Raw genomic sequence first — 16,368 nt, forward strand, 5'->3', positions numbered from 1 at the left:
CTAGCCTAGTAACAGCAAACTTATCAAACAGGTCTTTGCAGTCATTAATTATTATAGACTTCTGTTCCTATCAATACAATCCTTTTCCTTGACCAGATCTGTGTTCATTATTCTGTGAAGAATATTCTTGCTATTCAGGTGGTAAGCTTTTTAGGTCAGAGATGGTCTTTTTGTGCTCAATGGAGCTGCAGGCACTACCACAGTACAAATAACAAAAACTGTATTAAGTGTGTCAGGCAGTGTTCCATTCTATATAAAGTGTACCACATCAATTAAAACATTTCTCTGTGAATATTCTTGCAAGTTGTGTTTGCATCATCTGCAACCCGTGTATTGGATGTGAGTGGCAAGGTTTTGGTAGTGGTGGGGCTACAGGGATGTCCTCTGTGGACAGAGCCCAGCAGCTGCCCCATGTCAAATCAGAACCAGGATCTGGGGAGATCTGAGGATCTGGGGGGAGCTGCCACCCGTGGGGGACCCATGCTGGAGCAGTTTGCTCCTGACAGATGGACCCTGTGGTATTAACTGACAATAAATTAAATTAATCTCTCCTAAGTTGAGTCTTTTTTCCCATGACTGTAACCAGTGAGTGATCTCTCCATCCTTATTTCAACCCGTGAGTTTTTTTCATTGTATTTTCTCCACTTGTCCCACAGAGGACTGGTGTGGTGGGCACCTGATGACCAGCCAAGGCTAATCCACTACATCAAGAAGAGGGAGGGGGTGGTTGATAGCATATAGTCAAAGCATATTTGTTTTTTTTTTTTTTTTTTTTTTTTAATTCAGAATACTTGACTATGATATATAATGGAAAAATGATCATATTTATGTTCTCAGCAATATTTTAAAAGGTAATAAATTTTCAGTATGGAAAAAAATGTTGCTCAGTGTGTTAGCTGGTAACAGTTCCCCTGCATGTGTTTGAAAAAAGATCAGGTAACTTCTGAAGAAAGAAGAATATTCATGTGCATTTCAGTATCTGTTTATTTGCAATTTTTCTGCAGATATCAATGAATGTCAGTTACAGGGAGTATGCCCTAATGGTGAGTGTTTGAATACCATGGGCAGCTACAGATGTACCTGCAAAATGGGATTTGTGCCAGATCCTACCCTCTCAAGATGCATAGGTGAGTAATAGTGCCAATCAAAGTTGTAATTCATATGAGGAATCATATAACTGACCTCAGCTTCTGAGCTGTCCCTATCCTTTTTGCCTCTTCATCTCAGTTTATTTGCTTTATCTAGTCAGAGTGTTCATGCTTCTTTGCTGTTTCTGTCCTGGAAGCCTTGGACCCCACCAGTTGCCATCCAGGTTCCTTGCCATCTCTTCCTGTTTTTCCTCTCTCAAAACCTTCAAGGCCTCATCCAGCCTCTTCATACATTCTTGAGTTGTTCTCACCAGCATGTAGTTCTCTTTCCCAAAATTTTTCTTTCCCTTCTCTGCTATTTCCCCAGCTCAAATTGCCTTTGTGACCTACCCTCCTCTCTTCCACCTCTGCAGCTTTATCCTGGGTAGTTTCCATTGTGGATTTATAGAAGGTTGAAAGGCACCTCCCTCACATATCTCCTTTTTCCTTCCTCACTGGCAATTTTGAAATCCCTGCCATAAGAGCACCAGGGCTTTTAGGGGTGGAAGACTGCTGCACAAAATGTTGATGTTAGCAAAATATTGTTTTCCCAGGTCTGAGCTATGGGACAGTTTGTACAATGTTGCCTTAGGTTTATGAAGTGTAGCAAAATCAGCTTGAAGCAAAGAAATGGATTGCAAAATACAGTTAAAATTGTTTAAGTTCAATGAAGTTTAAGTGTGAGAAATAAATTCTTATGGTGTTAAGTGTCTAGGAAACTGGTAGGTATTGCTCATGCCACTCCTTGTATTGTCAATAAAATGAAATTTCTTCAAATGTAAACCTCACAGTATGACCTAAAGAACATGAATTTTATTAGATATTATTTTATCATTTTTGTCTTTTTTTATTTCAAAAGGGATAGATACTTTATCTTACATCTCAATAATCTGACACTTTCTCACAGTAGGATCTTATGTGGTAGAGAAAATAAGTAAATTTGAACAATTTCCTGGAGAAGAACCTCTGATTTCTTTATAGTGTAAGACAAATTCCTGTGTTCCTGTAGTGACACAAAATGAGATAATGAAATGCTTCCATTACCTTGGTACAATGTCTGCTTTTAACCAGTGTTTTAGTATGCAGTGCAAAATTGTATATGGACAGTGTGCCCAATGGAGCACTGCACAGAGCTCTTGGTTAGCATTGTCTGGAGCTTGAAGAAGTGCCTACCATGGGATTAAACTAGAAGTTAGCACAGACAGCATTAGGAAGGAAAAGTAAGACACAGGAACAATGAAAAATACTATGTTTTTACATATCTGTAAGTCATGGGGCATTAAAAAAAAAAAAAAAAAAAAAGATGAACAAGAAAAAGCAATGTGTATGATTCAGCAGCTGTGAAGTTCAGGAGTACTGGAAAAATGTGTGTGTATGAGGGAAAAACCTTTTCCACTACAGTCTCGCCTTGTGATTTTAACCAACCTCTCTAGGGGCCTTTGTTGCCCCGCTCTCATGTTTTCTTTTGTTTTTCCAGAGGTGCCAATATTTCTGAGAACTTACTTAAAAGCAGAGTAGCATTTGAGTTTACATATTTCACAGAAAATCTCTTGAATATCCATGGAAGAGTTATGACCCTAGTAAGACAGCACTGGTATTTCAGTGCTTGCACATAGACTAAAGTCAGCTGCTCTGGAATCAGGGAGATTGAGCATTTCATCCTTTTTGCATCCATTTCCAAGTATGCGTATCTGTGTTATGCTAGCAGCATCTTTCATGAAGCTATGATCTTACAGCTGTTTGACTCTGTTTCAAATGTTACTTTTTCCTTCTAAAGGTAGGCAGGTAATATCTGAATATTACTGGGTAGTTAAGGAGATTAGATATCCAGGTAATAAATAATATAATAATATACACCTTTCATTATTTCTTCAGTAAAATTATTCCATTGTTTATTATATACTAGATAATATAATAGATAATAATAAAAAATAAAAGCATCTCCAAAAGTTGTAATCTCTTTCACTTGTCTTACGGGAAATGTAATCCTGTTTGGAATAAATATTTAAGAAACTTTATTTAGTTGCTTATAGAACTGAAAAACTAAAGCCTAAGTAAATTAAGTAAGTAAATTAATTGTTGTAAAGATGAAGGAAACATCTTTCAGGGCAACAGGGAGCTAGAGAAGAAGTACTGTGTAGTCATGCTGACGATTAACAGATTTCTGTGCTTGTATGTTTTTCCTGCTACATTTACTAACATTCAGCCAAGGATGATCTTTGGTGCATTTTTCTCCTGATTAAGAAGGATTAGAAATTCAGAAAGAATTAGGGGAAGAAAAAAGTTATGAACAGCATGAATGCAAATATTTTCCTCTGTTAATCAGCTTTTACTTGGTTTGAGATCAACTACCTCTGCAAGAAGAAAAGAAGGCCTAGAGAACAAGTGAATTTCTTCCTCTAAGTCTTTTTGGAAGAGCATGTGTTAAAAATGCCTAATTTCTAAGATCCTTACCTACCTCTAGATTTAAAAAATTTATGACCATATAATAGTATAACCATAGTATAACATAAAATAGTATAACCATAGGTGAATTCTTCCCTTTTTTTTCACATAATAATCTTATTCTAGTGGTTAATGGCATTCAAATGCTGAGAGAAAGTTTTTCATCATTTGAGGAATTTAACACCGCTTAACTTAATCCACAAGAAAAGCAGCTGTTTTTCATTTTTCCTTTTGCATCTCATGTTGAAAATCAAATATTCTTTGTACTTTGGGGGTTAAGAGACTGTGAATTCAGGCCTTTTAACTGTATGTGAATGTGGATGCATACATTAGAAAGCTGGGTGGATGTTAGCTTCCAAATACCACATACTAGTCATAGCTTATGGCCTTTGTCTCTTCCACACTAAACTAAATGTAACAAAATGTGAATATGTAATTGTCTCTTGTATAAAAGGTATCATGTCTGAGAATTAATCCTTTTGCAGTCATGTATATATATATACATATATGGTTATAGCAGAATGTTCCAGAGGCTCTGTAGGTTGTTGCCACTGTATATTGCCAGTTACTGACCTTAATCTTCAGCAGTTGTATTGTATGCAGGTGAGGAAGCTGATTCTGGCTCTTGGTTGTGGCAGCATAGCAACTGGTGGTTTGATTTTTTTTTTCCCTCTTTTTCTTTAAAATACATTTTATCCTTGGTCTAGGATGACTTCACATCTAGAAGTGTTTGATGCCAAATAAAAATGTATTTTATATTGTGATTATGGCTTGAGATAGGTGTTTGAAATAAAGCTTTTGCAGAGGACAATATTAATGCATTTAACTAGTGTTGGAAATCTAGTGGTGATCCTCTGTTTTGCTTTTCATGTGACCATTACCATCCTCTCTTCTACTTCCATTGCAGCTGATAGTCCTATGGTTGCTGAAGAGAAAGGACCCTGCTACCGGTTTGTTAGTGCAGGAAAGCAATGCATGCATCCTCTTTCTGTTCAGCTCAGCAAGCAGCTTTGCTGTTGCAGTGTTGGCAAAGCCTGGGGCCCACACTGTGAGAAGTGTCCTCTTCCAGGAACAGGTAAGAACTGCTCATTAAAAGTATAAGATCTTTCCCACCCTGTTTGTTACACATGCTTTAAAAAATATGCAAGAATTGATTTAAAAATAAACCAGAAGTGTTCATCAGTAAATTATGACAGTTCTACTGTCATGATTACTGTGATAATAGAATAATAAAACGTATACTGTCTTTGTTCACAAGGATTCATAATCTTAAAAAGTGTTTAGATCAGTATTGTATTATATTTTGTCCAAATATATGGTCAAATTAATCTTCTTTTTTAAAGCATAATTGATCATTGCTTATTGTAATACATACAGTGTCCAGCTTGTTCAGTATTTTAACCCAGGTACTTGTAACGTAAGCCCCTCTTACTGAAGTTGCTGCTGCAACTGTCACTTATAATACAAATTATGTATTTTTGTGGAGTATTGTATAAAAATTCAGATTTTCAAAAGTAACTAGCTGCTTTGGATAATCCACAGCTAATATAAGCAGCATGATGAGAGTAGTGGATGCCTTACTTTTTTAAGCTGGGCATGCAGAAATGGAAGTGACCAAAGTTTTTGAGCATTTCAATTGATGTTTAAAGCAATTATATCCTGACTGCTAGGTTGCTAGCTAACTGGTTTGGATTTTAAAATTCTGGTTCACTTTCAGGAAAATAATATTTCCATGGCATTTTAATGCAGCCAGAACATATTCTCATCAGATGACTAGCAATTTAAATGCAGATGCTTTATGTCTATGAGAATATTGCATGAAACTTTATGCCCAACTCCATATTTACATTCTGGAGCTGAGAATATATCTTTTTTGCCAAGATGACTGCTCTCTTGTTAAAAAAAAAATCCACTGAATATTATGTGCAGTTGATTGTTTTAGTGACTTTTCTTAATGAAAAGACTTAAGAGAAAATCTGGGAGTAGAAAATTCTGATGAGCTATGTGGGAAAAACTTTTCCCATTTCATGGCAAATTTCATGATTTAAAAACATCTTCCTTTCTATAACAGGTTAAATTCATAATGGTCTTTCAGAGTTTTCAATGAAAAATGTGTGAAAGTGGGATATTCCAGAAAGGGGTAATGTATTTACTGCAGCATCCCATGTTAATTTAAGTCACTGGATTAAAGAGTCAACATCTCTCTCTGTCTGATAGCTTTTAAACTAGTATGAAGTAGATCAGCTCTGAAAGACTAAGAAATGTCAGATATATATGTAGTTGTAGAGAATGCTAACGTGAGCTATCTTAGAACAAGGCTCATATTATCTATTCTGCATTTGAGAGAATGTGACCCACATGAGATTTCCTGCATCTTGGGTATGCATCTGAAGGGACCAGATTTCTTACCCTCAGTTGGGTGTTTTTGTGACAAGTTTTGATATTAGCATTTTCCATTAAAAACTGTTTTGTTGATCTGAATCCAGTCAATCAATTTCACCCTCATCTTCTCTATTACTAAGTAACCATCTGAACACACTCCAAGAAGTGTAGGATCTATAGTAGAAAATCTCAAATGTATAATTTGATTATTTTATTTGTGGGGTATCTGTAGCTAGTATTTTGTGGTTTTATTTTAGATGCTAATTCATTTTAGAATATTGATGTGTTTTCATAGCAGAATTTGGTGAACCTACCAATGTTCCACTCTGCACATCTCTTAAGAAGCTGTAAGAGATCACATTAAGCACTTGTGACTAGATCTGTGGTATTTCATTCTGACGTAGCTTTACCTAGAGCAATGAGGACAATGAAACCCTGCCCCCTCAAGACTTCTGAAGCCCCCCTGTCCGTGACAGGAGCATAGCTATTGTCTTTGATGGGAACAAAGGCTGATCTGTGTTTCTTTTTCATTCTAGTCTTCCACTAGGACTGCAAAGACTGATGCTCATGTAGAGCAGCTACAGAAATCAGAGCAGGTGCTACTGCCTGACTTTCATTACCTTTTAATGTAGCAGCCTTCTAAATGAGATTATTTCCCTTACAAATGAGATTATTTCCTTTCTCTTCCAGTGTTGTTTTTTTTTTGTTTGTTTTTTTTTTTTATGATTCACATCTTGTTTTTATCCAGCTCATTAAGGTCTTTGGAATGACTTACTCTGTTCAGTAGAATTTTCATCAGGGCTGGTATGAGACCTCTGATGTAGTCAAATGGGATCCTGTGAATGAATGTTGTTTCTGATTGATATAATTCTGCTCCTCTAGTGCAGGGGTGGTGAGATTTTCTTCTTTGGTTTCTGCAAAAAGGAAATGATAGAAATAGTAATTTTCATTCCTTACGCAATGTAAATGATGATGGCAATTTGAATACTTAAATTTGTACTCAGGATATACTGTGTGAAGAGGATTAATTAAAAAAATGATCTTGATAGATCACAATGATAGAGAAAACATAACTGAACAAAGATGTTACACTTCAGGGAAACCTTCAGGCAGAACATGCTTTTGAGAGAATGTTCAGTCATACAGTATGCAATGCATAGTTTGTCTAACTATCTTTTATTAAAATGTGTATAAAGTAGCAGATGAAATTTATTAGTGGTTTTCATTATATTTTCCACTATGTCAACATATTGCACTTTTAGACTCCTAAAAGGAATATTTTCCCATCCCAAATCTAGCTGCTTTTAAGGAAATCTGCCCTGGTGGAATGGGTTATACGGTTTCTGGCCCTCACAGAAACAAGCTATATCATCACCCTGCAGTTAGAGTACAGCCACCTGTCATTGGCAAGACCCCGATTACTCAACCTGTTGCTAAAGGTACTTCTCCTCCACCTCTCCCAGCAAAGGAAGAGCCAGTGGAGGCACTGACCTTCTCACAGAAAAGTGAGCCTGAGATGGCTGTGCAAGAAGGTGAGAGTGGGAAAATTTAGTCTTTCTATATTTCTGTGCATGTGTCTTCGATGGTATGTTTCTTTGCACAGTAGCTGTGTACAACACAAAGAGGAGTCACTCCCCACAGAGGAGCAGTCCATGTCACAGAGCATATTGCATTACATGCTTTATTTCTGAAGTTTTACGTATAGCTCCCAGCAGACGCAGAGAAGGCCATGGAGAGAGAGAAAGTGCTTTATTTAGCCTGATTAATTTTTATGATAAGAAATAGTAAGTGTTTTTATGAAGATGTTTCTAAAATATAACAAAGGATCCAACTCAGGCTTTGATTTACTAGTATATGGGTGGTAGGCGTGAAGGGGTTATCAGCATCTTCCTTCTACACACTCTGTAGATTAGCAGCACGTGATGTGGGTATGCTTTGCTAGCTTGTGGTCTGGTTTCATCCCTGCAGCTCTGCACTCCGTCAGCTGGACCATGCTGGATCAGGCCCCCTATGCCAGGCTGTTTAATGATAGGTTGATTCCCCTACAATATTTCTCCAAGGCTTCGTGTGGTTTTCTACAAGCTCCTCAAAGAACTTTTAGCAGCTGCCGTTGTCCTGAGTTTAAAACAAATGCAGAAACAAACGCATGCAGAAAGCAGCACTATTGTAAATGCATTGCCAGCAAGCTCAGCATGATCTAACTGTAGGCAAGGAGATATATATGTTATATATGTTCCTGAAGAATCTTGTGGTGATAATGAGTAAGCTGTTTCCAAGTAGCACCTATGATACATATACCTGGCCGTTATTAGAAAGAGTTTCAGTCAGTTGACTTTGCAGAATTCTGTGCAATGTGGGTTACTTTCTTGTTAAAATTAATTCTCTAGTTTTGCTTTCAAAACAAAAATGGAGCTAAACTGAATCCGGTGAGAAAATAAGCCATTCAAATATACCTATAGTCAATGCAAGTTTACATTATCTCACCTAAACCTTTGGCTTTTTCTGTGTTACGAAGTGGTATGTCATTTACTAAAATATCAGCTGAGTAATTAGAAGGGTTGCCATGTTCTGGTAAATCCTAGAACACAGAGAAACTGAAGAAAAAAAGTTTTAGTTAAGAAATAAATGAAACAAAAAAAACAACTACCTTTACAAATGCTTGCTCTAAGTCAGTAATGACCCACATAAATGTTTGAATTTTATATTCCATTTCTGGATATGTTAGAATTAGAATTTTGAATTTCTGAGATTTTATTAGATCTCCCAGGTCTGCTAATCAGCCCCCCTGCTAATACTAAAGAAACTGAAGTGATAAAGTGAGAAGAGATTTTTTAAATTTCTCTTCTGTGGAAAATGTTGATTTTGAAAAGAAGGACATTCCTACAAGATTTTACAGGAATGTATAGATTTCCACCTATAAAAGACAAACTTAGAAAATGCAAACTGTGGTGGAAAATAAAAACCTATATGAAATTTCTACCCCTCCTTCCTGGGAGAAAAAAAAATGTGGGAAAAACAAAACAAAAATACTTCTGCTTGCATAAAGAAAAGGCAAATTTTAAGCCTTTTTTGAACAATAAATTTTAAAAATGGTTAATTATATACCATTATGATATTAATTTACCTTTAAAGTAAATACAGATGTTGATACACTGTGGAAGGAATTTCAGGAGTTTAATCAGTTAGTAAGTTGTTAACCAGTGAGTTTCTTGAATTGTTTCACAAGAAAAAGATTAGAAACCTGTAAAAATGGTGACTATTAAAGTAAACGATGATAAGCATTGGTTGGTGCGTGGAATATTAGTATGGTTTCAGGTTAGCTTTTACATTTTCTTCAGGAACACTACTTCAAGTTTACATGATTTGGGGATAAGGTCAGAACCTGAAAGCTTTCTATGATGGCAACAACCACTTTCTAGTGTGATAGTAGTTTTAAACTGAATGTGTAAATAAGTGTTATGTGAAGACTGATTAATTTTCTTTTTTTCTTTCTGGTTTTAGTGGCAACCGCAGCCCCTGATCAGGTAAAACATAATGTGATATATCAAGGTATTAGACTGCAGGTCATGAGTACAAGATGTGATATAGTAAATCTGAAAAGGGTTTAGGGTTCATGAGGAACAAACAACTCACTGTGGACTTACAGTCCAAATCCTGAGGCAAAAACAGGCAGATAAAAATTGATCTCCCTTTGGTATTGGTAAAGGATCTAGTGCTGTATTGTTCTATCCAATTTTGGAGCCTGTATTTTAAGGAGGATATTTGAAATTGCAGACAGTATGAAGGAGAGCCACGGGTACTGACAGCTAGAGAAAATGAGTTGGAGTGAAACAGTATGAAGCTTTAAAGACTATTTGCAACACCTGCTTAAGAGGTTCATATTAATGCCTGATGTGGTGTCAGTAGTTTTTTGAGGATTGGTGTATATTCAGTGGAGAAGAGGAGGTGCTTATCTGTTTTAATTCCTCCATTCTGGAGGTTTTTGATCATCTCCACTCAAGATAAGAGGATTCATTAGAGTAACTGCAGCTGTGCTTCATTTAATTTTCCTGAAGTCTTACAAGCATCTAACGCTTTTGAAAATAAGATGCAATAGCTAAGAGAGAACTTTTCAGTGTTCAAAGACTTGCGGCCATGTGACTATATACTTACATGTGATGCTGTACTGCAGCTAAATACTGTTTCTAAGCAATTAAAAATCAGACGATGGGAGAGCTATGGAGTGACAAAGCCAAGAAGCTCCATGAAATGGCCCCTTCAAATAAAATCAATGTTGAATTGTATGACATTGTATAAAAATAGTATTCTGTGTTCTTTCATGCTTAAATTGGTGATGATTAATGATCTCCTATATGAAACCACACATGGGAGAATGTTAGCAGTTTCTCAAGCCAAGAGTTTGTGGGTTGTTATGATAGCCAAATTAAAACAATGCTTTCAAAATTTAAATTTCTTATTATTCTTTTAGGAATTGGTTTCACTCGATCAAGAAAAGCAAATCCTAGAGCCTGGACAGCCCCAGCTCTCTCCTGGAATTTCAACAATTAACCTGCATCCACAGTTTCCAGGTAACTTTTTCTGTCTGTTCTGACACACAGAAAGTGTTTGCAACTCTTCAAAGAATGGAAAGATAGCAACAGTAACATATTAATGCAAAAATTGACTGCAGTTTAATGAGCAATTTTTCCATGAGCAGAAAAAAAAAAAAAAAAAGAATCTGAGATGGGAGAAATTGAGAGGTTGGCATTGGTTGGGTGACATGTAAGTCATGTAAAGCAAAGATATATTATGGACAAAAGCGATATCCTGGAGTGTGTACATGAGAATTTTAATGCCAGCAGAGTTGAAGCCTTTATAACCAGTTCAAGGGGAAACTATATAGGTGCCTTCTTGTAGATTTATGCATAGATTTAGATGCAGAAATGTTACTATTGTTCTTGCTTTCTTCAGCATCTCATTTTTTTCAGAAGTGGTAAAATGATGGAAAACTCAATGATACTGTTTTTTTTCTACTCCAGATCTAAGCAGAATAAACTAGGAAAAGCTCTATAGTGTCTGGCTAGATCGGTATCATGCGTGGATGCTCTGAGTTGTTTGGTTTTGTTGTGTTTTTTGTGTTGTTGTTTTTTTTTCAATGCAATTGATTTCCATTCCATGTCACACAGTAGTGATTGAGAAAACATCTCCTCCTCTGCCTGTTGAAGTTGCTCCTGAAGTCTCTACTTCAAGTGCTAGTCAAGTAATTGCACCTACTCAAGTTACAGGTATTGTACTTCCTTTTTAGTACTAAAATAAGTTAAGAAAAGACTGTGAATTCCCAACCCTGTAACTTGTTCCACATTGCTTCAGAATTAGAATAGCCAATAGAGTCTTGCTGTAGACAGAAGGGAGTTTCTGTGGAAAGGCAGAAAGAGTACAGAAAAACACAGGAGTGAGTGTACTATTACCAAAATCAGGACTGGACGTTCCCAGGATGTACCTGCCATTTTTGTGCCCACACATAAATGGTAGAATCGAAAATTAGTCATTCTACCTCAGATTACCCAATCTGGAACTGAAGTCCAATATTGTATGTTCATATTTGCAATTTTGTGTGAATTGCCAAGACAAATTTGCAGTTACAGTATTTTCAGTGGTTTAAAAAGATGAACAACACTGTTTTGGTGCATTCAAAATGTCTAATTCAGAGGCCCTCTGTTTTATAACTGGGGTGTCTAGGTATTACCACAATTCAGAAAATAATAGTAAGTTAAGACTGAACAGTCAGTGAGCTGAATAGTATCAAGCGGAACTGGTACAGTTCAGTCTAGTGGATGTAGCCTCTTCTAGAATACAGACTAGCTATGCTGTTGGAGGCGAGTGTTTCAAATAGTGACAAGACGAAAGGAACAGCCTGATGCAAGCTGTGCCGTCAGAAAAGTAGTCAGCAGCAGCTAGATAGAAGAGGCAGTGGATGAAGTAGCAAAGTTCACTGTTACGTTGTCCAAGGGCGCAGCAGTAGAAAATGTGAAAGACAGGGAAATGGGATAGAGGAAGTGTATACATTTTTTTTTCCTTCATGACCACAAAGAGGCCTCTGCAGGTAGAGAATATAACAAGCATTAGTTATCAGTGGAGGTGTTGAGTGATCTGGGTGAAAGAAACACCGAAAAGCAATATCCTAGTATATTCTGAGCTACTAAATCAAGGGTTGTGGACTAAATAAATTCCAAGTCAAGACAGCAACAGCAAGACAGAGAGATTATGCCAGACTCCAGATGGGATGATGGATGGTGAGTTTCACCCACAGTTTGTCTCCCTTCTAGAAAACTGTGGTAGAAGTCATTTTTGGCAGTGACAAAACAGGATTATAGGTGAACTGAAATTCATGTCATTATCCCCATTTAATCCCTTGACACAGAAAGCAGCTGTTAGAAAGCATCACAAACCATTTTGGATATCTGGAGCAGAAACTCTCCCAAGTGAATTACAAAGACCCTTTCTCTTTGAAACTGAGGGGAATTATTTATGATGAGATTCTGCTAGAACTGAAGCAGAAGCAAGCAGACTTGACTGTTCCTTCAAAGTTCCAGCTTTTTCTTTCTGTCTGTACTCATTTTTTCCACATATGGAAGCTGTGTGAATGAGAGCCTTCCTTTTGAAATCTTTTGTCTTGTCTGTGCAGCTAATACTGTCCTTCAGAGGTTCATTGCATTTTAAAATTGCAAATATGATAAGCCAGGAAAAAAAAATATTTATTTTTTTTTAAAACAATCCACTTAAGATCTTCTGTGGAAATTCCTAGAATTTCATGTGTAACATACATGGATGGGAGCTGAACCACAGTTCATTTACAGTTTATATAACTGTAGGATTTTTCTCATCCATTTTTTATGCCAGAGAGTGCTTGCCAGTATGAGAGATTCTAGGCTATTCAAAGAATTATTTCATAGTTTTGTAGTTCAGTAATCTCCATATATTTTAAGTTTCTTTTTTCATGATGCTCAACTGAGTGCTCTGTGGCATAAAGTTGAAAGGCATTAACTTTGAAACAGCAAGTGCATAGGGAAATCTGTACTGCCATAATCATGGCCTCCCATGTCTTTGTGCATAATTTTTTCTGCTGCTATTTTTGTCCTGTAATTTAAAGATGGTTTTATGTTTTTATATCAGTACTTCTCACAGTGCTAATTCTGGAGCTTCTGTGGAAAAATTGTTCCATTTCAGTCAGATATATTGCACTACTGGTCTTTGTATCTCTGTTTGCTCCAGACCTGTGAACTTTCTTTCATGCTCTGGCATTCAAGCCCCATTTTATCCCTTGTGCAGATATTTTAATATATATGTTGTTTAAACTTCATAATCGTGTGAGAGCATGCTGATCTGATTCAGCATGCTCTGCTGTCTCTGCATTCCTGTTTTATCTTTGTGTCTCAGTACTCAGATAAAACACTATGTACAAGGAGCTTTGACTGTTCCTCCCCTTGTAATATACTCACATTGGGAATAACTGATTCCAGTTGTCTGACAGTTGGCTTAGCCCACCAAGGCTTATGGAGAATTCTGAAGTTTTTCTTCCTGTAGGATCTAATACAATCTGTAGTTATCCCTGAGATTGTATATCAGTGTTGTTCTGAGCTACCATGACATCAAGGTATGTGTTTACCCTCTAGACATTTTGTTATCTAGACTGCCTTGTGACATACTTCCACGTCCCCTTCTGCATACCTTCTCAAAGGCGAGCAGTGCGTTCCAAATGGTGTACTGAACATACAAGTCCTAGAACTTGTTTTGTTTATGGGAAACTAACAAATCTCTGCAACACATCTGATTTGCTTGAGGAATTTGACTCCTGCCATGTCAGTAAATATTTCATATTTTGTGGGTGAGAGGAAATATTCCTCCTGAATTTTCTGCTTTAGCTCTTTGAGATCAGTGCAATGCCTGAGACTGCGCCTTTTATCTCTGAGATTACCAGGGAGTAAACCTAATACATAGTTCTTTAGGAGAATGCCCTGTGCTGTTGTGCCTTAAAGCATTACAGTCTTTTTTCAAGGCTGCCAAGTGAATTACTGGCTCTGTTTTCATCCCTAATTCTGTTTCTTAAGAAATGAAAGTCTCCTGTTTGCAGAGAATAAATCTTCATACAGTGTAAGTAGATTAGATTTGAGAAGAGTTACAAGAGTTGCTTTTCTGACTGCCCCTGGTGAATGTTACCTAGAAGTGGCTGAGCCCATGATTGTGCACTTTCCTTGGTGCCTTTCACAAACTTATGTTTTACATTTTCACTTGAAGTGAGTTCTGTGCTTTTTTACTTTGAGACTTCAGTTTTACATTTCTTCTGAACTACTCTGTTACAATTTATGTTATGAAAATTCTGCACATTGTTGCCTCTTGTGTCTATACTACAATATTTCTGGATTTTATATTTACTTTTATGTCCTAAAAAAATTGTTGAGCTTGAGTCCTATGTTGAAATTTCATTTTGCCCTTTTGCTTAGCATATGTATATTTGGATAATATAGTATTTATATATTAGGAAATAATGACTATTTATTAGGAAACAAAGACAAAAAGATGGCTCATCAAATAAATTGCATAATAATTTTTCACTATTTACATTTCTGTTTTTCTTCTTCAAAATCTATATATTTGTGGGTTTTCTTAGCATCTCCAATATCCTTATTAAAAAAAAAAAAAAAAAAAAAAAAAGGTTATTCACAGATAACATCTTACTGAAAGAAATTCTCATGGTCCACCCTTTCCAGAAGGATTTCAAAGGTATTCATCCTTCTCACCCTTAATACAGAACATGTCGTAAATACATAGTATATGTTAAGTATGCTTTGAAAGGTTTACTTCTGGACAGTCAATACCCTGAGTGCTATGTTGGGAAAGGTAGAGAAAGATGCTTTAAACTAAGAATTTAGTGAGGTAGAATGTTTTTATGTTTAAAAATGGGACTGATAAATGAGAATTTTAGGAATTATCCCTTTATATAGGTTATCTTACTTCCCATAACAAAAGAGCAAAATTTAGGGCTCTGTGTTTTCTTAAATGTTTTTTCTACATTAGCTTGACAACCGCTCACTTGTAGCATTCCGGTCTTCAAATGAGGTCTGTAGACAGTGCACACAGTCTACTGTGTGTGAGTAGTGTACATGACTAGGGTCTTTGAGGGATGCAAACTTCATGGGATGTTGATCAGCATGTTTTACAAAAAGGAGGTGCAAAGTTACTGTGAGATGTATCTTGAAGCATTCTTTAAACATTTTTGTTTCTTCCTTTTTGAAGTGTTAAGGTTGTCTTTTCTACATCCACACGTCAAGAAGTGAAAATAACAGAAATGCAAGTAATACTCCTTTCATAGCTGAAACTTGTCTAATTCATGGTTCTGTGTCCAAAGGGCCTGAAAATTTCACTTGCTATAAATTTGAAAACAGGAAAAGTTAGTGTACTGTATATACATGAGAGCGTTGCGATGCCACATTGACTAGTCTCAGAATTAACACAGGTTTTGAAGTAATTGCAATGTCCAGGTAAATACTTCAAGATGCAGTATTGTATATAATAGACATATCTACCATGTTGTTCCTTGATTTGCATTCACGGAGTGAAATTGCACATGCTTTAGTAAAAAATTAGTTCTTAAAAGATGGCTTTCTTTCATGAAGGCATAGCCAGTGTGGATGTTTGAGTTGTATACAACATATACAGGGGTCTGAATCACCCTGCTGTTTGAGGTACAGTTCTGTCCCCAATTAAACCCTCCTGGATCTATGGAAAGAATAGAGAAATTATCCTGTCCTTCTGTAAGCGTTCATCAGCCCCCTTCAATTACTTCTAATTAGTTTGTCAATCCCATATAGAAACTTTACTAACAGTAATTGTCAAATGAGAATTTGGAAGTCAGCTGTGCTGTGACTCTGCCCCTTCTGACAGTCTGCTCCCTGCTTCCTTATGGGGGGAGGAAGTTACTACACTGTTGTGAACTCACATCAGTTGAGAAAAAACGGTAGCTTTCCATCTTTTGCTGGTTTTTGTTTCCTCAGGAAAAAGAGTGGAACTAGACATTGCTGTGTGCTATGAAGGAAAATGATTAGGTTATTATGTAATGTAATAATTATTAAATAAAATAATCTGTTGTTCAGATACAGTTTCAAATATTCAGTTGTATGAGACATAGTAAATGCAAGTGAGGTAAGATTTGCAAGATAAAATTCTAAATTGGGTAATATACACCGAATAAAGCTGAGTTAGTTTTGAGTGCCTTAATTCTGCACCTTCAGATTTAGTTAAATTTAAATGTAATCTGTTTCAAATAGTCTGAATAACTGATTCTTCTCTACAAATTATAGCTTGTTCATAAGAAGTTACCACTTCATGCTGCTATGTAACCTTAATTTAATTTGCAACCAAATATATTCATTAATAC

At 36.3% G+C, this 16,368-nt stretch overlaps 1 protein-coding gene across 7 annotated transcripts in view; it reads left to right on the forward strand.

Annotated features, from left to right (window-relative positions):
* LTBP1 (latent transforming growth factor beta binding protein 1) overlaps positions 1-16,368 on the forward strand; it is a 207,865-nt gene that overhangs the window by 127,230 nt on the left and 64,267 nt on the right. For 3 of the 7 annotated variants that reach the window (XM_035320455.1, XM_035320458.1, XM_035320457.1), the window contains exons 11-16: positions 1,005-1,127; positions 4,480-4,647; positions 7,253-7,486; positions 9,456-9,478; positions 10,423-10,522; positions 11,120-11,218. In XM_035320455.1, coding sequence (XP_035176346.1) covers positions 1,005-1,127; positions 4,480-4,647; positions 7,253-7,486; positions 9,456-9,478; positions 10,423-10,522; positions 11,120-11,218 — 747 coding nt within the window. The remainder of the gene's footprint in view (positions 1-1,004; positions 1,128-4,479; positions 4,648-7,252; positions 7,487-9,455; positions 9,479-10,422; positions 10,523-11,119; positions 11,219-16,368) is intronic. The other 4 variants (XM_035320459.1, XM_035320461.1, XM_035320456.1 and 1 more) reach the window with 3 other exon arrangements.

Source organism: Oxyura jamaicensis, chromosome 3 (genome assembly GCF_011077185.1).
Source record: "Oxyura jamaicensis isolate SHBP4307 breed ruddy duck chromosome 3, BPBGC_Ojam_1.0, whole genome shotgun sequence".
NCBI lineage: Eukaryota > Metazoa > Chordata > Aves > Anseriformes > Anatidae > Oxyura > Oxyura jamaicensis.